The 25,709-nt window shown below is 39.0% G+C and overlaps 1 protein-coding gene across 15 annotated transcripts in view; it reads right to left on the reverse strand.

Annotated features, from left to right (window-relative positions):
* The window catches only part of LOC132815678 (histone deacetylase 9-like), a 766,519-nt gene that overhangs the window by 9,497 nt on the left and 731,313 nt on the right, over positions 1-25,709 (reverse strand). For 14 of the 15 annotated variants that reach the window (XM_060824722.1, XM_060824725.1, XM_060824717.1 and 11 more), the window contains 2 exons: positions 12,989-13,073; positions 9,883-10,036 (listed from right to left, as the gene is read on the reverse strand). In XM_060824722.1, coding sequence (XP_060680705.1) covers positions 9,883-10,036; positions 12,989-13,073 — 239 coding nt within the window. The remainder of the gene's footprint in view (positions 1-9,882; positions 10,037-12,988; positions 13,074-25,709) is intronic. The other variant, XM_060824719.1, reaches the window with a different exon arrangement.

The raw sequence follows: 25,709 nt of genomic DNA on the forward strand, positions 1-25,709 counted from the left end.
AAATCAGGATTAATATGGAACTTAATCATCATTTCCACACATCTGCCAGAAGTGTGGAAATATTATGTCTCTCAAATGTGTTAATTAGATAATGTGAAGCTACTTTTTCTCTAGTTTACTGTATTAATTGCCTGTTAATTGCGGATTTTATTTTCTTTGGTACTGTAAATGCTTAAAATGTGAAATCCTTTCTTTTGCATATTTCCATCAGTTGGTGGAAACTTCAACAAATTTAAAATCTTTTGGCCTCTGTGGGATTGTAACAGTTCTCATTTCACATTTTAAATAAAAACCTTAACTTGCTAAAAATAATGCTCGACTTCTAAAATATTCTGATACCATATGATCATTCTTAATTGAAAATAAATATCTTACAGACAAATTTTAGAAGCAGAAGTAGGCATTTGGGACCTCAAGCCTGCTTTGCCATTTGACAAGACCACGGCTGAGCTGATCACAAACTCATATCATATTCCTGCCTACACTCTGATAACTATTGCTTAACAAGAATCTATCTACCTGTGCCTTACAAATATTCATGCACTCTCCTTCCATCGTACTTTCAGGAAAAGGATTCCAGAACCACAAACTTCTGTGAGAAAACAAAATCACCTCATTTTGTTTTAAATGGGTAACCCCTAGTTCTTTCTTGTCAAGATCCCTCAGTATTTTATGTACATAAATATAATTTACATTTTTATATAAATTGCACAAAAAGTTGTCATAGCTGCCTCTTGCTTGCGCAGTTTGGGAATTATTTATGTGGTACTGGGCCACACAAACTAGAGTAGTGCCAGGTTTTATTCTTGGTTTGGCAGCATCTGTGGAGAGAAGTCAGAGTTAACATTTTGAACAGTTCTGAGGAAGGGTCACTTGTCCTGAAACGTTAATACTGCTGGGCTTGCTGAGCTTTTTCAGCAATTTCTGTTTTAGTTTCTGATTTACAGTGTCTGCAGATCTTTTGACTTCATTCTTGGTCTGCTTTGCTTTACATTGGGCTCTGTTAGGCTTGTAATAAGAAGTCATGTCATACAATGGTGGGGTGGGGGGGTGGGGTGCCCTCTCAGCTAGAAGCCCCAGATTCAAGACCCACTCCAGAATTTGATGGCCCAAGAATGTATGTTCATAATATGACCAAACAGGTCAGTATCAACTTTTAAATTCTCCAAGCATTTGCCAATGATCAGCAGCAAGAGTGTAATTCCTGCTTAGTCACATAGTGGCAAGAAATTGATGCCTCGATTATCGCAATTCATGGCTCTGGGCGACATTAAAAGATAATGCTACCATAGCAACTTGAACTCCTTCAGGTGGCACTTGTCTCAGTTAGCTAAATTACTGATGTTGATCAGATTGGTGCCAAATGCACAGGGTTCAATCCCTGGCCCACTGTAGCAGATTGAGGAGCTGCCTTTTCTTTTTTGTAATTGTTCACTTGAGATATACATATTGGCTAGACTGGTATTTACTGTTTATTTTTAATGACCCTTGAGAATGCAGTGGTAAGCAACCTTCTTTTACCACTGCAGCTCAGAGCCATAGTATATTTGCATATTTGTTTGAATGGATGTTCTAGAATTTTGACCTTGTAACACTTCAGGAATGACAATATAGTTCCCAATCAGGATATGTGAATTTTCAGGAAACTTACAGGTGGTGGTACATGTGTGCATCTACTGCAGTGCTTTTCCAGAGTGTGAAGGTCATAGGTTTGGAAGTGCTGTTGAAGGACCCTTGGTGACTTATTGCAGTGTATAGTTTTGATGTTAAATATGACTACCACAATGCAATGGCAGTACAGGGATTCCTGTTCAGTTTCTGGTCAATTAGTAACACGCCTCCCCAACCATGCATACCGCCACAAAATGTTAATCCTAATATCATATTTGAACATTCATCCCTCATAACATTACTGTTGCACTGATCCCTTTCTGTACTTTGACATTCTATTTCTGATAAAATAACACACCAGTTCAAAACTCTGCTGTTTTCATCATCACTCTCTTAAGTTTAATTGTTATAAATGTAAGCGCCCCTAGACAAGACTAGTCATTCACTGTCAGATTTGACTTAACCAAGTCAAGCCATACCATGCCTTGTTCTCCTTTAGCCTCGCAGTAGTTTAGGATTAACCTTGAGTGCAAGGTCAATGCAAAACTTCTTTACTCCTAACTAATCACTTCTGCAACTTCCTTTCCCATCAGTCCTCTCCACCATACTATTTGCCTCAACTCTAATACTGGATATGAACAGCTCATGGATTTCTTTGTTTCCATGACCAAGACTATCCATGTGTCTGCCTGTCACTACTTCTCCTCTTTGCCTGACTTCCTCCAATCTCTCCCAACCACTCCAGCTCCAATTTTCTCTCACTTTTCATGATTTCTCATTTCTTTTCTAGTCTTGATTAAAGATGATCAGCCATGATCATATTGAATGGTGGTGCAGGCTCAAAGGGCAGAATGGCCTACTTCTGCACCTACTGTCTATTAAAGTTATTACTTTGATGTCACCTACCTTCAGCTTTTCTTCCCACACCTCCCGATGATATTTAACTTCACCATCAAAACTCACAAGGAAGGGAATTTTTTTAATGGCCTCTTATGTTTAGACTTTTTAAAATAAAACTGCTGTGATTACCGTTCCTTGACTAAATATATTTTCTTAAGACACGCCATTTTCTCATTTATCAATATATTTAACCTGATCAGACATTTTATGACATGTCCCTGGAGCAGGGTGGGCCTTCAATATGAGCCTTCTGGGCACTACCACTGCACCACCAGACCCTTCCCTTTCTCATTAAAATACTACTACTTGGTGCCATCCTCAGGCAAAGGTTCAAATTCCTTCTGTGTGTCTATTTCTCTTGATCTAAGAACTAGCTCCAACATGTTAGACTGTCCTGCTGACAGTGAAGCATGGATGAGTTAAATTTTGCTCCAGCTGGATATTGGGAGAACGTTTTTACTTTTGCTACTGTGTAACAAGGTCCATTCCCTTTCTGGTTACTCATGCAGGCCAAACAAGGCAGTTTCATGGAATACTTATCCTCTGTCACGTGAGGAATCATAGACTCTTCGTGGGGCCTAGGTGATCACATGTGCAGGAAATGTTTCCAGCTGCAAAAACTTGAGCTCCGGGTTTGTAAACTTGAAGGGCAGCTGGAGTCACTAGGGTGCATTCACAAAGCTGAGAAATATGTGGATAGCTTGTTTAACACAGTGGTCACAGCACAGAATAAGATCAGGCAAGTAGAGAGGGAATGGGCAACGGCTAAACACTCTAGAAAGTCCAGGAATGAGATGCTGAAGTCTCTTGCATCTATCTCACTTACTAAGCAGTTTTCCATTTGGTATAGCAGTGAGGGCAGAGAGTTCCCTGCACATCCACCCAGCTCATCGACTGTGTGTTCTCCTCTACATTGGGAACAGAGGACGCAAACTCTCAGAGCTTTTCTGGGAACATCTCTGGGACACGCACCAAACAACCTTGCCACCTTGTGACCGAACACTTCAACTCACCCTCCCACTCGACGAAGGACATGCAAGTCCCAGGTCTGCTCCACTCCAAATCCAAGCCATCCAATGACTGGAGGAAGAATGCCTCATTTTCCGCCTTTGGATCCTTCAACCACACAGCATCAACATTGACTTCACTAGTTTCCAAATCTCCCCTTCCCCCATCTTATCCCAGATCCAACCTTCCAACTCAGCACTGCCGTCTTGACCTGTCCTACCTGCCTATCTTCTTCCCACCTATCCGTTCCACCCTCATTACCGACCTATGACAATCGCCCCCTAGCTGCATTCACCTATTTCCTTCCCAGCTACTTACCCCCCAGCCCTATCCCTACCCTCCTATTTATGTCTCAGCCCTCTTCACTCCCAAAATTCCTCTTAAAGGGCTTATGGCTGAAACATCAACACTCCTGCTTCTCAGATGCTGCCTGACCTGCTGTGCTTTTCCAGCACCACACTTTTTGACTCTGACTCTCCAGCTTCTGCAATCCTCACTTACTCCCAATGGTTCGGGAGACAAATGTAGTCTAGCAAAGCTAAGCGACTCAGCTGCAAGCATGAGGAGGAAAAAGAGTGGAAGGGAAAGAGTACAAGGCAATTCAATAGTTAGAAGAACAGACAGGTGTTTCTGTGGCCATAGACATGAGTCCATGGTATAATCCTTGTGCTAGGTTCAAGGATGTCACAGAGCAGCTGAATAAACTTTTTAGTGAAGATGATGGGCTAGACATTATGGTCCATGTGAGCATCAATACTGTAAATAGAAAGAGGAATGAGATCTTGAAATTTGAATTTTGGGTGTTAGGCAAGGGATTGAAAAGCAGGACTACTAAGGTAGTAATAACAGTATTGTTCTCAGTATCACATACCCATAAATATAGAAGTAGAAAAATTGAGCAAATGAGCAAGTGTCTGTAAAACTGATGCAGAATGGAGATCTTTACATGTCTGAGGCATTGGGACCTATTCTGGACCAGGTAGAACCTGCACAAGGAGGACAGGTCACATCTTTAGCAGGACTGGGAATAACATCCTGAAGGGGAGATTTACTATGCTTTGGGAAAGAGTTAATTTAGCTTGACAGGAGGATGGGAACCAAAAAGAGAATACAGATAAAATAAAAAAAAAGCTGGTGATGGGAGCATTCGGGATTGAATTACAAAATTGTATTAAAATGTAGATTCATGTTAAATGTTAACATGAGAATATTAAAATTCTCTAGATGAATGCACACAACATTTGCAACAAGACACATGAATTGATTGTGCTAGTAGAAGTTAAAGAATATGATTTAATTGCCAATATGAAGACTTGGTTGCAGGGTGACCAATACTGGGAAGTGGATATGAAAGGATGTTCGGCATGTAGAAGGAATAGGCAAAAAGAAAAAGGTGGGAGTGCTGCTGACAATAAGAGACAGGATCAGTGTTATAATGACCCTAGCTGTTGTCATTACTGCTTAAATCAGATGCCAGACTGAACTCTGGCTTGTAGATGATATTTTATTTTTCTTTTGGTTTGAAAGAAGCAACGACTCAGTGAAACATGAGCAATGCTACAGATTAATTTTTTTAAAAAAAGCAGAAGTTTATTACGCACAGGAAATGCTGAAAAATAAAATAAAGCAAATTATTTACGCACAACATACATTTGAAGATTTAGAAATATCTGGTAAAACAGAATCCCATTAATTCCAAAGCATTATTTTACAATTATCATGCCAGAAACAGTTCCCTTCTTTTTCATATCTATTCAGCTTAATTTAATTCTGGCTTCATCTTGAGAATCTAATAGCCTCTTCCTGGAGCCTTCACACCACTGAGTTTAGACTTTTCCAGCTTTATGTAATTCCTTAAGGATTGTAAACAAACAATTCTGCTCTGGAACTTTCAACCTCAAACTTTTTACATCTTAAAACCTAAAGCACTACACTGTTTACTTTCTTTGCTTGAAGATTGTCTTGATGTAAATAAAATCCCAATACTATCCAGAAAGTCTCTCTCTAACATTGCGTTTTAAAACAAATCAGTGAGGCTGTAGAAAACTTACAAGATAAACATTAAACAATTTCTGGCACACAGAAATCCCACATGCCACTAGTTCAAAACTTAAAAATCCAAAATAATTGACATTGAGGTATATATGAATCAAAGACCTAACATCACAATAAGACATTATGAAGGAGAGTTAATTTCCAGTTGGAAGAACAGAATGTAGATTCTTTTTGGGTAGAGCTAATAAGCAATAAGATGTAGCAAACATTGGTATGGGTGATTTATAATCAACCAACCAGTAATGAGAAAGTAGGGTATGGTATACATCAGAAAATTAGACATGCACCTAACTTTGTTGAACTAAGCCTATAAGTTGAAGTTTATTCTTTTATTTTTCTGGCTTTATATTCTGTGCTTTGGTTTATTTTATGTATTCTAAGATGGTGTTGGAGAGCGGCGACACTGAAACACACTTTTCACTGCGTTTGTAAAAAATACACATGACAATAAATAATTCAAATCAAATTATGGATGACTTCAATTGACATATAAACTGCATAAATCTCTTGTACATCAATGTTGGGCAGCATAAAGCCTTGGAGTGCACTTGAGGTAGTTTTCTGGTGCTATATGTTGATAAACCAACAGAGGCATCGGCTATTTTACATCTTGTATAATGTAATGAAAAATACAAACCCATAATTTTGTATCAAAATAATCTTTAGAGAATAGTGGCCACAGTATTACAGAATTTTCCATTAATTTTGAGGCAGGTATAGTGAAGATTGTAATGGGTGCCTTACAATCTGAACAAAAACAATCAGAGAGGTATGAAGAGGAAATTTGTTGTGGGTGGATGGAAAAATACTTTAAAAAGGTTGTTGGTAGATTGGTAATAGCTGGTGTTTATAAAATAAATGCTTGATTTTTAAAACAAAATAACATGCACTCCTAAAAGGCAAAGGAGAAACAAGAGAGCCATGACTAACAAGGAAGGTTAGATCAGAACAGGAGGTTTTTAAAGCTGATGAAGTTGTAAATCTGAGCATTAGGAGAATTTTAACATGCAGCAAAGGTGGACCAATAAATTAATCAGGAAACAAAGAACAGAATATGAATGTAAAACATGTAAGAATAGATTGTAAACAACTATTATAGGAATACAAAGAAGGAAAAAAAAACAAAGGCAAATATAGGTCTATTACAGGAAAAGAGAGGAGAATTTATAATGGGAAATAGAGAATCTACTATTTTTAAAATCATGATGGAAAAGGATAGATCAGATCTAAACAGGCGAAGTTCTAAATTAGGGGAGGGCTAATTTTGATAGTATTACGCAAGAACTTTCAAAAACTGATTGGGTGCAGAAGTTTTCAGGTGAAGGGACAGCTGGAAAATGGCAAGCCTTCAGAAATGAGATAATGAGACAGTGTATTCATGTTAGGGTGTAAGGAAAGGCTGGTAGGTGTAGGGAATGCTGGATGACTAGAGAAGTTGAGGAATCGGTTTAGCAGAAGAAGGAAGTATATGTCAGGTATAGACAGGAGAGATTGAGTGAATCCTTACAAGAGTATAAAGGCAGTAGCAGTATGCTTAAGAGGGAAATCAGGAGGGCGAAAAGGGGACATGAGATAGCTTTGGCAAATAGGATTAAGGAGAAGCCAAAGGATTTTTACAAATACATTAAAGACAAAAGGGTAACTAGGGAGATAATAGAGCCCCTCAAAGATTATCAAGGCGACCTTTGAGTGGAGCCGCAGGAGATGGGGGAGATATTAACATGGTGCCACTGTTTAAGAAAGGTGGTAAGGACAAGCCAGGGAACTACAGACCAGTGATCTTGACGCCAGTGGTGGGCAAGTTGTTGGAGGGAATCCTGAGGGACAGGATGTACATGTATTTGGAAAGGCAAAGACTGAATCAGGTTAGTCAATGTGGCTTTGAGTGTGGAAAATCATGACTCACAAACATAATTGAGTTTTTTGAAGAAGTAACAAAGAGGATTGATGAGGGCAGATCTATATAGACTTCAGTAAGGTGTTCAACAAAGTTTTTCATGGGTTAGTAAGGTTAGATCTCATGGAATACAAGGAGAACTAGCCATTTGGATACCAGAAGTGGGACAAAGGTAGAAGACAGAGGGTGGTGGTAGAGATTTGTTTTTCTGACCGGAAGCCTGTGACCAGTGGTGTGCCACAAGGATCAATGCTGAGTCCACTACAATTCTTCATACATCTAAATGATTTGAATATGAATACAGGTGGTATAGTTAGTACGTTTGCAGATGTTATCAACATTGGACGTGTAGTGGACAACGAAGAAGGTTACCTCAGATTACAATGGAAACTTGATCAGATGGGCCAATGGCTAAGGATTGGCAGATGAAGTTCAATTTAGAAAAATGCGAGGTGCTGCATTTTGGGAAAGCAAGTTTTAGCAGGACTTACACACTTAATGATAAGGTCCCAGGGAATATTGCAGAACAAAGAGACGTTGGAGTGCAGGTTCATAGCTCGTTGAAAGTAGAGTTGCAGATAGATAGGACAGTGAAGAAGGCATTTGGTATGCTTTCCTTTTTTAGTCAGAGCATTGAGTGTAGGAGTTGGGAGGTCATATTGTGGCTGTACAAGGTGTTGATTACTTTTGGAACACTGCTTGCAATTCTGGTCTCCTTCCTGTCAGAAGGATGTTGTGAAACCTGAAAGGGTTCAGAAAAGGTTTACAAGAATGTTACGAGGGTTGGAGGATTTGATTTATAGGGAGAGGCTGAATACGCTGGGAATATTTTCCATGGAGTGTGAAGGCTGAGGGATGACCTCTTAGAGGTTTATAAAGTCATGAGGGGGCATGGATAAAATAAGTAGTCAAAGTCTTTTCCCTGGGGTAGAGGGCATAGCTTTAGGGCGAGAGGGGAAAGATATAAAAGAGATCTAAAGGCAACTTTTTCATTCAGAGGGTGGTATGTGTATGGAATGAGCTGCCAGAAGAAGTGGTGAAGGCTGGTACAATAACAATATTTAAAAGGCATCTGGATGGGTATGTGAATAGTAAGGGTTAAGCGGGATATAGCCCCTGGCAAATGGGACTAGCTTAGGTTGGGATATCTGGTTGGCATGGACGAATTGGACCGAACAGCCTGTTTCTGTGCTGTACATCTCTCTGACTCTATAACTCCAAATGGCAGAGACACTAAGCCCTTTCGTGGAACTTTATATGAGTGTGAACAGGGTGGGCTATGCTGGGAAATCCGGGAGAATTATGTGAGAAGTGAGTGGAGGACTTTCTTGACATTGGGATAACTAATTTTCAAACGCAATTCCAGATGAGATTTGCGCTATGGAGCAACATGTATGCCTATTATGGAGAATTATTGCTTGTTGCCAGCTCCATTAACAACAAATATTATCTCATTAATATGCAATGTTTTACTCCAGAACCTCCTGTGAGGAAACTTGGTGGTGGACAATTCTGAAAATAAAATTTAGATTGGTACCTGGTGATTTCAGACCACAACTGGAATATCATGAAGAACTTTTTGCCCCCTTATCTAAAGAAAGATATTGTGGCTTTGGAGGGCGGTCCAAAGAAGGACCACTAGGCTGATACCAGGCATGAAGGATCTGGCGTATGAGCAGAAGTTGAGTAGGGCCTGTACTCATTGGACTATGGAATAATGAGAGATGCCCTCATTGAAACATACAAGATCCTTAGACGGTTGCTCAGGTAGGTGTACAAAGGTTGTTTTCCCTTGTGGAAGAGACAAGAACAAATGGAATAACCTCAGACTAAAGGGTGGACATTTACAGACAGAGATGAGGGGGTATTCCTTCTCTCAGAGTGTAATGGATCTGTGGAAATCTTTATTATAGTGGGCTGTCGAGATTGGTCATCAAGCATATTCAAGGCTGAGATTGACAGATTTTTAAGCAGTAAGGGAATCAAAAGTTATCGGGAATAAACAGATAAGTGGAGCTGAGGATTATTAGATCAGCCAGGAACTCATTGAAAGATGGAGCAGACCTAATGGGCTGAATGGCATACTTCTTCTCCTATGTCGAATGGTCTTATGGAGGTTAAACTTAAATAAGTACTAATTTTTTTTTTAAAAAGTGTAAATATTTAATCTATGAATGCAAGGAGTAAATGTATGTACATCGTATGTACACTTGTAAAATATACTTAATCTAGCCTCAAAGTAGCATACTTTTAAAATTGCATCTTGTCTGAAATGAAGTCCATTTATCTCTCTCTTAGATTATCAGATCAACATTGAAACACACCCAGATCAAAATAAGTGACATCCAAGTCTCTTATTCTGATTGCAACATCAATGCTGATCTCTATGCAGTTGTTATGTTGTTACTGACCTGCTCCTTTTCTGGGAATGTCTCTGTTTGGTGTCCACTGAAAGTGATGCCATGGCTGTAACTGTTTCTGTCTCTTTTCTTTCCAGGTTTTGGGCATCTTTGAGAGACCAATCAACTTCTGAGGCATACTGTCGCACTGATATCCAATATTTCTCTGTGAATGGAAGTAAATATAGTTTTCAATGTCAAATGATGAAAAATCTGTAAAGCTGATTTGCATCTCACTCTATAGATAAGAATTAGAACATAATTTTCTTCAAAGATTTTCAAAATTGGTCAGGGCATATAGGGCAACGTTTGATAAAGGCAACAGGGATTGTTCGCCAATCACGAGGGACTGGCATTGCCACACTTGGAGACAATCTGTTGAAGTATTGGATTCCTAAGTAGGCAGTGGCAGGTCTTCTCTGGGATCAAGGATCCTGTGGACTCACAATGTGACATGCTTCCTCCGAGACAAGGAGGTCTTCCTGCTTTTCTTGGCTCCATTCATCAAAGTTCTTTTCAAAACCTGCAAAGGTATCAAATTGGGCATCCTGACACTGTTATGAGTGGGTTAAAAAGGCATTGCATTTTATGGGAACTGGATTTGTATTTATTAATGTCACCAGAATCCAAAGGAATCCCCATTCACAACCAAAAAGTGTGTGGATAAAATGAGGAATCAACAGGAATGGCGACATTCCTATAGATTAAGTTTAGAGAGAATTTTAGAATCTTAGTTTGGTGTTTCAGTAGTGCTCCACACAATCACATGTAAGATGTTACCCAGAATAATTAATCTCATGTTTTCAACTTGATGATGTAGTTGAGATCACAATGAGTTCACTGCAATCACAATGCATGCATCATCCCATATTTGATTTGTTAGCAGTCTATCACATACCAAAAGTATCCAGACTATCCCAATGAGGCATAGCTGAAATTCTGTTGAATTAAGCTTTTTTAACACATTATAATCACTAAAATGGTCAATGCACTTGGCATGGCTTCACTGATCATTGACTGTGTGAATTCTCTGTTGACTTGCAGAAAGAAGTAAATCTACCCAGTTGTTTTGGAGATCAGGTCCGAAGATCCACATGAGGAGACTTCAGTGAATTCAGTTCAAAACCAAATGGTGCAATGAGCACCCACATAATTCTCTTACTCCTGATATTATGGATTCATATTGATGGGATTGAGGTGTTCGCTCTTTGCTAGCTGTGAGAGCACTATGTTTAATAATTTTAAACAGTTGCAGCTCAGTCCCTGTGAGACATGCATCTGTTACATAATACTTGCTATGGTACTGTCTCTAAGATAGGTGACAAGATGGTATCTGTAGACATTGTCCCTGAAGTTGAAGCTAGACACATTTTATAGAATAGTATGAACATTACTCTCCAGGTGACTCTGCCTGTACCTGTCCAGTTAATTGTTGCTCCATTCCTTGGTTTTACCTTACGAGCACAAAAGATTGAGCAAGACATTTTAAACAGAAAATTAAACAGTTTACAAGAGTCTGTACTTTTTTTACATTTGTACAATAAGAATCTATCAAAATGATCTTACATGCAAAATTTAAAAACAAATATGTCAACGGTTTGCTGAATTAAACGATTCTTTTGTTAACCGAAGGTTGCTTTGATAAATTACATTTAATTCAATAGCTTTTACTCCACTGATTTATATAATGTTTCCAACAATATTTCATTAAGAAATAATGAGATTCTGATTTTATTTTGATTCATATGGCATACAGAAAACCCAAGATTTTGCAATGGCTTAACCAGGGAATGAGATATGAGAGATTATGCAGATGACTGCTATAGAACTTACTTAAAAAATGAATGAGAAAACACATTGCTTTTTAAAAAAAATCACTACATTTAGTCTGATCTTGGCAGTAATTTAATGGGATTCTGCAAGATAAGAGAGAATTAATTCAATTCCATTAAGTCTAGCAAAACTGAATTATTCTATGTAATGATTTTAAATAAATGGAACAAACCAGTCTAGTGTGAAAAAAGACACTTAACATACTACTTTTCACTTGTTATAGCCCTGTATTTTTGTGCATTTTCTTTTCATTGCAAGATTTCTGCTGCCGCTGACCTATCCTGATTTCCAAAGACAGTGGTTCTGCGTAAAGCAATGAAATGCTGTTAGCAGAATGAAGAAGGATGGAGTACAACTTTTAATAAAGTCTTGAGTCTTCTGGAATATCTCAGTCCTACTTGCTTAGATTGATACTGTGTCCCCATTCCTACAGCAACAGCAGAATTTGAGGAAACGAACAACGTGGATGATCAATGAGGTAGAGTGGAAATCCATTAACCACAGTGATTATTTTATGTACAATTGTAATAAAAGATTAGTGGAAATTTGCACATAAGTGGAAAATTGATAACATAAATTTCAACTTGCCAAGATTGTAAAACTATTCCAATGGTGAGAAGGAGCTGCAGTTTTCCTTGCTGGGATGTATTCTTGGCAAGACATTTTCTAAAATCCCATTCATTTTATACAATTTCTGATAATTTTACAAGATATATATTAGGAGTTGAAAGAGGTTGTGGTGGAAAATATTCCAGTTCTCATAACTGCAAAGTAAATTTAACATGCCAAAAGTTAATGGACCACTCATTCTCACTACACTGTTCCGTTGCCAACATCATTAGATTATTTGTTATTCATCTGTAGAAAAGACTGCCAGTTTTGTTTCACGATTGAATTCTGGATTTTATAAGGAAAGAATGGAAGGTTTTAATTTCTGGACTTGTATTATCAATAAAAATACAGATCAGAGCTTATTCTGGAGTGTTTCCAAGATTTATTTTTTCTCGTTTTGGAAAAGGAAAGCATTTATGCTCTGAAAGAACAGAAATCCTGGTTGAAGTTTGTTGGTTTGAGAGAAGATTTCTGAGGTAATTGTTATTCATAGTTATTTTCTAAGTGCTCATTGTGTTTTTATAATTTATTTATGTAAACATAATATTGTTTCTTCATTGAGTATGAGCCCACGTGCAATCAGCAAACTGATATACTGATTTAGAAAAGCAGTAAACAGACAGACCTTCCTGGCACTTCCTGTAATTAAACATAAATTACTCAAATAACTTACTTTGAATTTCAATTGTTTTTTCCAGAGAAGCTACAGCATTGGCGTTTGGCTTCTGAAGCTGAACTTCTTGGGGAAGAGGCTCCAGCTGTAAAGATTCAAATAACTTTGTGATAAGATGAGTCAATTTGCTGTTTAAAAATGAACTCCCCCTCAAACATTTTCCTGTGACTTTCTAACCCTTTTCCAACCTGCAACCTTTTGCTGAGAAGAGTTCCAGTGTGCCCTACTGGAGATGACTTTGAGTACTTTCAGCTAACTTTATTAACTGTTTAACTATCCACAAAGTTTTATAGGATATAAATATTTACTGAAATTGCGCACATTTATCACAGAAGTATCTAAATTACTTGTCTTGATATTTGCAATGTTTGGCTAAGCAAAGGTCAAATGTTTCTTATTGAATTATTAATTTTTGGCTAAAGAAATTTGATATTTTTCTTTTGCTCATCACCCTTTCTAACTTCTTCCCCAGTTTTCAGTAGGATAGTTCTGTTGTACCTCACTGGATGTGTTCTTCCAAGAAAACTACAATGAGTTCCTTTAATTAGATTGGAATTTATTGAACAACTTCAGTTTTGACGTTATCACACTCTACCGTTAAAGTAACTTCACAGTGTGCTATTTACACATTATACATAACTGAACTGTGTAGCTTTCTGTGAAACTACTACTTCCAGAGTTAAGCATAAAGTACATTGATGCTATTGTTCTTGCCCACAGCACACACTCCATTCCTTCACCAATTATTCCATACGCTCTCCATGCCTACAATCTTTGCATTAAACAGACCTCTTGCAAACTCAGTTTCTTATTTGACCCTGAGATAAGCTTCTGAACCTATATCTTCTCAATCACACTCCCTGATTTCACCTCTGCTGCCCATATCCTAATCTGTACCAATGGCTGCTCACCATTCTTCATGTGTTCCCTCTCCACCACTGCAGCCAATTTATAACTCTCATCAAAGTCTTCGAGCATTTCATGACATTTTCCTCATTATCAACCTCTCTCATATCTTTGTATCAAGTCCCAGCCCTGCAACATATCAAAGAGCTTTTCAAACTCTATCTCTCTCACTGTTGTCATTTAAGAACTTCATCAAAGCCTACATTTGACTATTTTATTCAGTCACCCCTCCGATCCTTCCTTTGATTTTGCTCAGTACAAATTATTTTGCCAGATGACACTTTCACACATTTTGGAGTGGAAACTCCTGGCTTTCGTCCCTGCCAGAATGGAGAGCAGTATTGGATCAGAAACTCAATATAGAGACAGACAGGCTTAATAAGAGGTATCCTGCCTCTTGGGAGTTACCTTAGCAATCAGGGACACATAGGAGAAAGTGAGGTCAGCAGATGCTGGAGATCAGAGTAGAGAGTGTGGTGCTGGAAAAGCACAGTGGGTCAGGCAGTATCTGAGGAGCAGAATAATCGACATTTTGGGCATAAGCCCTTCATCAGGAATCAGTCCTGATGAAGGGCTTATGCCCGAAACATCGATTCTCCTGCTGATCGATTGTTGTCTGACATGCTTTGTTTTTGCAGCACACACTCTTGAATCAGGTAGACATGTCCATTCTGTCACAGAAAGGATTTCTAATTCACGGAACCAGAGCATAGGTTACCTCAGCTCACCAACACTTGGATTTTTGAACAGTAGCTACTCCAGCAATTGTGTGGACATATGACAATCACCATTCCACATAAGATGTGACGCTACAGGCTTCCATGGCTACTCCAAAGGTCTGTGCATGGTGATGGGTGTGCTGATACCATTTGCAGTATTAACTACTGGTTCTGAAAATAGTTGCCATGCATGACCTCTGTAGTCCATCCAGGAGAAAAGAAATTAGTGGGAATACTGCTGGTATAGCTGCTCGTATGTCCTTCCTGAAGGTTCTGCTGTAGGAGCTGAGGTGTTTCAATGAACTAGCTTTCCTGAGAATGGAAAAAGAGGATAACCTCTCCAACTGAGTGAATGTGGATGGAGGTGCCCGAGGACATCGGCAGAGTAAATGTGGTCCCTTCAACCAGAATATAGTGTACCTAGAAGATCTATGCTCCCAGAAGGATGAGAAAGTTGAGTAGCATAATACTTTCAGGTGATTCACACACACGGACATCCTTAATATTCTCTTTAGAGTGGTCTTTGGTACAACCCATCATGTAACTCCACTCATTGCTCCCTCCACAGGCACCTCACATTCCCACTTGAACAACTAGCACTCACACTTATCTAATCATATTTTCACACCCATGCTTCACACTCACCATTTTTAAACATACGTCCTCCTCTCCTGGTCGCACAAATCTCATACTTCACACAACCACTAGAAACGCACGGTCACCAGGTCCATTGGGAAGGAGGTCTGTTTCAGGAGGCTGCAGAATTCCATGTGATCTGCCAAGAGTGCCGGGGTCTGCTGTGACTGGTGCTCAGACATGTCGAGAGTGGATCTTTTACCTTTAGTTCCTGTGCTGAGAATCCTGATACCTTCCAGTTCAACCTCGGTGCCCATCTCCTGTGCTCCATGAAGGGGATTGAGTCTGTGTAGAAGGTAGCTGGTATTGCTGCTAAGTATTGCTCCTGCTGCTGTTGGCAGTCAAGTTAGTTCTATTCTTGGTACTCATCAGAGATAAAAAAGAATGAAGCTACATAGGTTAATCCATGCTGTGGTGAAAGTTGGCAGCAGAGAAGTGCAGCTGAATGTGAATAAAATGCTGTGTAAGTGAAATGCCTTCCAAGAAGTTGGAAATCACATTTCGAGCAGTGAAAAAATGTCTGAGAAGAAAATGCATGTCAGTGAGATGTGAGCATTGCTGGCATGACCAGCATATATTGTCATTCCTTAACTGCTGTTCAGAAAGTGGGGGCAAGCTGCCATCCTGACCACTGCAGTTCATGTGGTGTTGAGAGATGCATGGCACTGTTAGGGAAAGAGTTCCAGAATTTTAGCATAGAGATACTGAAGAAAATGGCAATATAATCTCAGAACAAAATGGTTGAATGCTCAGAGAGAACCTGGAGATGGCTGTGTTCCCATGCATCTGCTGTTTTTGTCCTTCTACATGTAGAGGTCACAGGGTTGGAAGGTGCTGTAGAAGGAGCCTTGATGAATTGCTACCAAATTGCATATGGTACACCCTGCTGCCACTAAGTGTTAGTGGTGGAGGGAGGCAATGTGTAAAGTCATGGATGGAGTGCCAGTCGAGCAGTCTGTCTTCTTCTGAATGGTGTTCAGCTTCTTGCATTTTATCAGAACTGCATTATTCAGGTAAGTGGAGGATATTCCATCCCATTTATATCTTGTACAAGGTGGACACGCTTTGGTGAGTTAGGAGATGACTTATTTGCCACAAAATATATATTTAATTTCCTTTGATCCTGCTTGAGGCTTCATTGAGTGGGAATGAATGGGGTAATTCCTTTGCATCGATACCATTTGCAAGGCATTTTAATGGATGTAATTATTCAGAAAGGGGTGGATATACTGTCTACAATTTCCTATCCACTGGTGCAAACGTTTGAAAGGTTTTTTGTGTCCATACGCTCAGATAGCAGTTCTCCAATTCACCAAGACCATCAACATAAGGATGTGAAGACTTTCTCAAGGTAATTTTGAGGGAACCTTAGCAATGGAAAAATGACCTGTCAACAATTCTTAACATTTCCATTTGTTTTGAGATTGGTCCACGTCTACCACTAAGTGGTGAGGAACCTGGCTGGGTAAGGCCATAGACCCTTCTAATTTACAAAGTATGGATATACAATATAAATAGAATTCAGCCTGACACAATTTTGAATACAAATGGATGAAATATGATCCATAAACTCTCGAAAACTAATGTGAGTCACTCTCTCCCCACATTGTTTTTTAGATTAGATTAGATTACTTACAGTGTGGAAACAGGCCCTTCGGCCCAACAAGTCCACACCGACCCTCGGAAGAGCAACTCACCCATTCCCCTACATTTACCCCTTTACCTAACACTATGGGCAATTTAGCATGGCCAATTCACCTAACCTGCACATCTTTCGACTGTGGAAGGAAACCGGAGCACCGGAGAAAACCCACGCAGACACGGGGAGAATGTGCAAACTCCACACAGTCAGTCGCCTGAGATAGGAACTGAACCCGGGTCTCTGGCGGCTGTGAGGCAGCAGTGCTAACCACTATGCCACCGTGCCGCCCACTGTGCCACCACTCTCTTGTCCATAATTTCAAACTCATTGGCAACAGTTTGCCTTTCTCTGGTTCAGAGGTCAGCCAGTCCATTTAGCATTGTTGTATCCAGATGGGTGGGTAATCAGGAAGATTTATATTCTGTCTTCAGTTTGTTTGCTGCATGCTAATGAAGTTTAGCCTTCAAAATGACTGGGGCTTTGGTGAGAAGAAGGTAGGACAGCTGTCTGCTGTCTTGAAATGAATGCTCAAGGTCTGTAGCAGGGGAAAATTTCCTGAAGTCGACCCAACAAACTCCAGAAATCAGAAAGGCGACATCCAACTCAGCTCTAGAAGGATGGTAATAAAAGAAAAGGATCATATTCTCTGTCATTTTGGTGTGGAGGATATATAAAGTTCTGTGAACCTGGGATTTACTTCATTATCTATTGCAATTGCTTATCTGTTATTTTTAATAGATTGTTCTCTAGTTTTGGGCTGGGACTGTAGTCTGACAGAATGATTTACAAAGTCTAGAGATTATGAAAAGACTTGTATCATATCCAGTGTGCTAAATATAGTAACAAGGGTTTTATTTGACATCTGGGCAATGCTATACTACACATATTGTCCATGTAAGGCCACATAGTAGTTCATTGTGACTAAGAGCTTGATGCTGGGAGTAGTCCTTTATGCAGATTACATATAAAAATCTGACTAAAATCCAAAAATATAACATTAACCTTTAAAATCATGTAATCATCTGTGAAGTCATACCTATTGAAATAGAAAATACATTAACTTCATAATGAAATGATTTGTACCATTCTTATTGGTGGATACATTTTAGTTATGTACAACCATCCTGGGTTATGAAATGGCCTGAATATACAATTTACTGGATTCTTTGTTCCTGTTCTTCCTCTGAAATACATCAAAGCAAGTGAAAGAACCATTGCTCAGTAGCCACAAAAAGTTGATAAGTTGCACTTGCCTTTTCTGGAATTAAGAAAGCTTGAAGTCAGATTCTTTAAAACTGGATAATAAGTGAAAAAGTAGGAATATTCTTTTGATAACAATAACTCCAATGAACGATGACTTAAAAAGTCATGAATAGAAGCAAATATCTAAAATTCTTTCAGCATTAAACACATTGAAAGAGGTTTTGTTTTGCAGAAGGTAGCTAGGTACAACTGTCAGAAGCACTATGTCCTTCAGGTACTTTAGAATAAAAATAACATGATGATTGCTAGGCATGCCAGCAGGTTAGTCTGTGAACTCTGAATTGATATCGTTCATTTAGTCCTCTTTGAGCTCTTTGAGTGTTTCAATTTTAAAACTAACCAGTTGAAAAGCTTTTGTTAAAACATCAAAGGTTAGGTAATTGCACAACCATTGCTGAATCTTACTAAGTAAAAATGTGATATAGTTATTGATGAAATGCAGATACAAGAGTACCCGTGAAAAGTAGATTCAGACAAAAGATACTTGTAAAAAATGAAAGTCAGTTCAGTCCATTATCATTGTAAACTAGTTACTTGCTAGAAGATTTCTATTTCTGAGATAAAGTGTTTGAAGGCCTGAAGCCTGAATTCAGCAGTTACAATGGCTTCTGTTGTTGAACATTTGGAGGTTACTTGAGCATGTGGATTCAGTAAATAGATCAGGCTTTGATAGAGAACCAAGATATTTCCTATAAGGTCATTAGTTCCATGCTTACGGCTATGAAGATTGCTCAGTCTCTTAGGCAAAATCCTGTCTGATTTCTGAAATCCTTTCTCTTTGACATTGAGAACTCTCTTGGTTGTGCTGTCTTTCAGACCCTTCTTGGGAGTTCTGCTTAAAAGCCTATATAGATCAAACTTAAGATGGCTGCTATGTTAACTTCTGATGAATCATTGTCCCATGAACAAAGTCAATTTTGTCAGATTTCCTTGAGAAGAGAAAAATTCTCATCAAGTGTCTCAAACGTGTTGTATAAGGCAGTTAGTATATGAAGGGTCAACTGACATCAAAGATAAGCTCCACCTGCAGGATATAAAAAACAATTGCTGGGAGGAACAAATCAGAGTTTTTATGTGTTCTATTAATATTGCATGTGTTCTCCAGAGGGTACTTAGTGTTGCGGTGATTATTTACCTGTATAATGTTAACAGCATGTAGCTCATTTGTGCTTAACCTTGTTAGTCCCACAAGAAACAATATGTATCACAGATGTAATGTAAATAGCTACTAAGTAATATGTAATAAACACATCTATTGTTTATCAAAAGTGGTCATCAATTCTACTGATGGTTTTGGATGCCATCTTTCCCTATGTGGTATCAATAAGATACACTGATTCTAACAAGAAAGATTGATGGCAGTGAATATACAAAAGGCGTTCTAGCTGGATGCAGCAGAAACTGACAGATATATGATGATGCAGTGATGGACATCTGAGGATTTCATTTAGTTGTACTGAATTAGATGGTGGGTACCATTTTCCCATAAAATGGTGACACCCTGTAAAAAATCAGTTCTACAGAACAACAGCGATCCAAGGAGAAGAGAAAAGGATTAAAATACTAGTCAGAAAATGATAATGCATATTTAAATATTCAGCAGCTTAAGAGCACCCAGAGCCAGTCAGGGGAGGTGTTGGCATGATAGTAATGTCACTACATCAGTTATCCAGAGACCCAGGCTAATGCCATGGTAGTTGGTGCAATTAAATTCAGTTTATAAATATGGAATGCAAAGCTAGTCTCAGTGATGGTGACCGTGAAACGATGATTGATTGTTGTAAAACCTCATCTAATGTCCTTCAGTGATGAAATTAGCATCCTTGCCAGGTCCGGTCCACATGTGATTCTAGACTCACAACAAAGTGGTTCACTCTGAACTGAACTCTGCTATGGCCCCTCAAGCCACTCAGTTCGAGGGCAATTAGGGATGGGCTAACAAATGCTTTTCTTGCCGGTGCTGTCAATATCGTATAAAAGAATTAAAATAAAAATCTTGGTCTTAGAAAGATTGAAAACGTTGAGGGAGACAATATACAGCCTTATTAGAGCTGCAAGGAGAAAAATGTGTATCATGAACCCAGGATACAACACAAGATATCGGCTAGCTCATATAAGTTCAGTCCCTTAAAGAAAGAGTAAATGTTTGTATACTTAAGCAAAAATTCCCAAACTGAAAAGCTGACAGAAGACATAAATCACTATAATTGTACAAATTGGCTCAAAATCATTTAAAATTATTCAAAAAATTGGTAAATAAAAGCTTTGCAATAAAAGAAATCCATTAAGAAAATCACTAAAGTAGGAAATAATTTGATTAATCATTATAAAAATTTAAAGCTAGAAGAAGAGTTTACTGAAAAACTTGTGTCTTGAGGGGCTTTCTTTTATTGATTGCTTTAAGACGCAAGTTCAGCATGACAATTCTTTCAACGTAAGATATGGAGAGAAGTTCAAAGAAGAATCTCGAAAGGTGCAAATCTTCCATTGTTGTACAAAGGGCACAAAATCACAAAGGGGTAACAGTGTGAAATGGCATTCTTCCCTTCATTGGGAGAAAATGAAATGAATACAGTGGGTGGAATTTGCCTTTCCTTGCTGTGGGAGTAATGGTAAATGTGGCGACATAATAGGGTGAGGATGAATCAGAAGATGAATTGGATGGAAAATAAATTGGGTCGGTATGGACGAGTTGGACCGAAGAGTCTGTTACCAAGCTGTACAATTCTATGACTGTAAGACAACATAATTTAATCATTGACAGTACATTTGACAATGACTTTACATTAACTAGCAAATATGTCATTGGCAAGAACAAGATTTAGCAAAAGTGTATAGCTTCCCTAAGAATCTGTTGACAATTTTATCTGCAATCCTTACATATTATCAGAACTTCGTGCATATGGTCATTTACAACCAGAATTGTTTTGAGGTTGAATTGTTGCCAAAATTTCCAATCCATCTCTTTCAGATATTCTGCAAGCAAAAGAGGATCGTGCACTGGAAACAGCTATTCAAATGAAAACAAAAAGTCAGCCCGGCTCAAGAAGTTTATCAGATTTCACCATTTCTAAAAAGCAATCATATGATAGACAGATACAGATGCTTGAATCATTTGATGCCCAATGTTACTGCTCCAGATGTAGCAATAAAGAAATTGCAGTCACAATGACAGCACCACAACTTTGACACCATTGGTGCTCCAGTTTCCTCCAAGTGTCCAAAGATGGGCAGATCAGGTGAATTGGCCATGTTAAAGTGTCCATAGTGTTAGGTGCATTAGTCAGGGGTAAATGTAAGGAAATGGGTCTGGGTGGGTTACTCTTCGGAGAGCCAATGTGGACTTGTTGGGCCAAATCGCCTGTTTCCACACTGTAGGAATCTAGTCTAATCAAAATAAATGGGATTTAGTGGCTGACTCTTGTTACAGTCAATTTATCTTTTTAGAAGAAGTAGTACCAGAGCAGTTTGATGAGATTTACTGTTTGTGACTGAATTTGATAAAATGAAGGTGTTTTCCAAACAAACAAGAACAAGAATGGAAGAATCACAAATATATCCACCTCGCTACAGTGTCAAGAAGAGACCATTGATTCCATCGAAAACACAATAATATTCTCTGTCACGACTTGAGGAAATAGAGATACTCTAAGGGAAGCAAATGTTCAATATTAACATTGATACGAGGATACTCCCAGTAAAGAACATCTTACAAATCAAAAATCTGCAAAGGCTTTTATGTGTCAACAAACTTTACCTGAAAAAGTTCATCTTCTTTAAAGGACATTCAGGAAATTAAAGATTCACCAAGTCTCCAGGATAACAATAAACTGCACTTGAATGTTTTGTTCTCAAGCAGGGGATTTTAAACCCAAACAAGTCATCAGTCAATTTTAAAGTTAGAGACTTAGGGGAAATGGGTGGTGGTAAATCTACTTCCTTTGAAGAACTTGGAAAAAGTAGAATGGGGTGTAGAGTGATATCTTATAGGATGGTCAGTACATGAAACCATTGACTGATATCTCACAATATGTCCCACCGAAAAGAATATAAAGGACTATTCCTTGGGGTAGCTAACCAGAGTTCCTTGCAACCTCCAAGTTCCATGTGGGCTCATTAAAATGTGTATCCAGCTTCTTCGTGTTGTGTAGCTATAGTAGTGATGTTTAATCTTGAATTGAGACTGATAGTATAAATGGTTCCTTTTGTTGTTAGTTTTGAGGCAACATTCTGCTGGTATGCTTTTTATGGCTGAGATGAATCAAAAAGAAATTAGCCCGTCACATCTGGTAGTCATGTTTTGTAAATGCCATGTGTATATCAAGGAGTCAAATTTGCCTATTAAAAGTATATATACACACATGTAAATAATATAGCTATGCGATTGTAAAGAATACCCACCTAGAGTTAATGGAATAGACTATTCAGTCTCTTGAGCTGTTCCACCATCCAATCAGAATTATACCTGATGCTTAAGTCAACTGCATATACAGAGTGTTGGTACATATCTCTTGTTAATCTGACTGAATGAAACTCTATAAATCTTAATCTTGAAAATTTCAATTAACTCAGCAACCACATTCATTTGGGTAGGAAAATTTCAGTTTTTCTCTGCTCTGACATGAATAGAAAGCAAGCCAGTGAATCAGTGCAACAAAGACATCCAGAAGTATATGTTATATAAAGGCATTAGTTAATTCGCTAACCTTTCCAAGATTGAATCAAGAACACAATTTAGAATGGTGAATCCTGAAAATTGCTGGTATGAATAATCTACTACTCAACCAAGGACATTTTGACTTAATTTTATTTTTGTTATTTGACCAAGGTATGCTCCAAAGACAGAGTTATCAAAATCACTAACAACTTCCAATTGTACTTCTGGTCCATGGCTATCAGCCCAAGTCGAAAACAACCTCTTTGGAATCAACTGTGCTCTGTGTAATCACACTAATTATTTACAGTAAATGTAACCTGAAGTTTAGATAGATTTCAGCAGGTAGACAAAGTTGGAAGCTGCAAATTTAGTTACAGGATCGAGGCAATACAAAAACCTTTGAGGTGAAATTAGCTAACCAATAGTGCAAATCATGCTGAAAGTGAATAAGTTTTAAATCAACTTCATTTTCTTGTCCATTGATGTCATGTCTCACTCTACCATCATGTGAGCACTGAAGAGCATTGTGGACTAAATCAGACGTACTACCAGGTTAATGTGAATAACATCTTGTGACAACACTGGACACTGTGCACACAGAAGTATTTAAACAGTTTATATGTGTAAAGATGGAAGATAGTGATCTTCCAGGAATCACTGGGGTCAGGGAGGAACCCAGAGGACCGGAAAATGGCTAATGTAACACCCCTGTCCAAGAAAGAAGGGAGGAAGAAGATGGGAAATTATGGGCCAGTTAGTCTGATCTTGGTCAATGGTAAGATTTTAGAATCCATTACTCAGGATGAGATTGTGGTGCACTTGGAAGTGGCTGTTAAAATAAAATTGACTCAGCACAGCTTCATCAAGGTAAGGTTACATCGGACAAATTTACTAGAATTCTCTGAGGAAGTAACAAGGACTTTAGTCAAAGGGTAGCCAATGGATGTGATCTATTTGAATTTCCAGAAGGCCTTTGACAAGTGTAAGGTTGGGCAATAATCCCCATCGGATACCCTGGACTAATACCCTCTGAATGTGGGACACGAGTTTGTAGAATTCACCTTTGAACTAAGAGTCACTGAGCTCTCTGGCTGAGACAGACTAGGCAATATGCAAGCCTAGGGGCAGCTGCCTGAAACAAGGGCTTAGCTTGTAAAGCTAAAGGAAGACCCCCACAAACATCTCAGTTAAAGACAAGGAACACCATCCTACAGAGCAAACAACTAAGACATTCTGGACCCTACAAAATATGAGTTTGCTTGGACACAGAGATACTGAACATCCCACAGCATTGTACTACAGGCTACATGCAAACCTGTTTGCCTTTGAATGTGAAGGCCTTACACTACCAGGAAGACTTTAACCTACCTCCATCCAAGAGAAATATTGGACATTCCAAACCATCTTCTAGCTTTATCAGAGAACCATTTACACCTCATCTAATAATCAGGAAGCTCATTCAACTCCAAGAGGAGGAACAATAGCTCAGTGATCAAATCCAGATTTGGTGGGAGATGAGGGGAACTGACAGTCAGTATAACTGGGGCACCCTGATCTCGAAGGAGGTTTAACTCGGCTAGAAGTTCGGCCAGATTGGAGAGAATCAGCCACAGCCAGTCTCAGTGAGACACAGACTGTAACCATCACAGACTCAGCCAAACGATCTTTCTCATTCACATAGCAACTAGAAGCAGCCGGAGAGCCGATTTATCAACCAATGACATCCACTTCAGGGGTGTGCTTAAGGGCATCGAGACCCTCTGTCCCAGCTCAGTTAGATAGGGTTGGTAGAGTGGACTTTGGGGTTGATGGTGCAGGGCACTCCCCAGGGAAGGGAAGCAGGATAGGACCCCGGAACAAGCGTCTCTCTCTCTCTCTCTCCTCCCTTTCCCCATCACCCAGTAATTAACGGCTATCTGTAATTTTAAACCCATTGTACCAAGTCCGGGCTGCAAGGGTTAACTGGGGTGCTAGTTAGCTGTTAGATAAGTCTCACTTTGCTTGATCTGTAACATTGTATTTTTAAATATCATTTTCTTTTTCAGTTATTGCACATATTTTCAATTTTGCTTATTTTAATAAAATCGGAGCTTCCTTGCGTCTGAAGCATCTGCCTCCTATGTCTTTTGCCACACCTCACTACGTAAGTCCAGTGTCAGAACCAGGGAGCTGGTGAACAATAAACCATCAGCATTCCATACACAAGGTGCCACACAGGAGGCTGCTAACTAAGAACCGATGGTGTCAGGGGCAAGATACTGGCATGGATAAAGGATTGGTTGACTGGTAGAAGGCAGAGAGTAGGGATAAAAAGTCTTTTTTCAGGGTGACTACCAGTAACTAGTGGAGTTTCACAGGGTCTGTGCTGGGATCACAAGAAGATTATACATCATGGACCTGGACAAAGGAACTGATAGCATTGTTGCTAAGTATGCAGCTAATACAAAGATAGGTGGAGGGACTGTAGGGATACTGCAGAAGGACTTGGATATGCGAAGTGAGTGGGCAGAAGGAATACAATGTGGCTAAGTATGAGGTTATACATTTCAGGAGGAAGAATGGAGGCATAGATTATTGTCTAAGTGGGGAAAAGCTTCAAAATCTGAAACACAAAGTGACTTGGGAGTCCTAGTTCAGGTTTCTCTTAAGATTAACATGTATGCTTAGTTGGTGGTTAGAAAGGCAAATGAAATGTTAACATTCATTTCAAGAGGGCTAGAAAGCAAGAGCAGAAATGCACTGCTGAGACTATCTCTGGGCAGACTTCATTTAGGATATTGTGAGTAGTTTTGTTCTCCATATCTAAGGAAGAATGTGGTAGCATTAGAGGGCGTCCAGAGGAGATTTGCAAGAATGAGCCCAGGGATGAAAGGCTTATCATACGAGGCGTGGCTGAAA

The sequence above is a fragment of the Hemiscyllium ocellatum genome, chromosome 5, assembly GCF_020745735.1.
Source record: "Hemiscyllium ocellatum isolate sHemOce1 chromosome 5, sHemOce1.pat.X.cur, whole genome shotgun sequence".
Classification (NCBI taxonomy): domain Eukaryota; kingdom Metazoa; phylum Chordata; class Chondrichthyes; order Orectolobiformes; family Hemiscylliidae; genus Hemiscyllium; species Hemiscyllium ocellatum.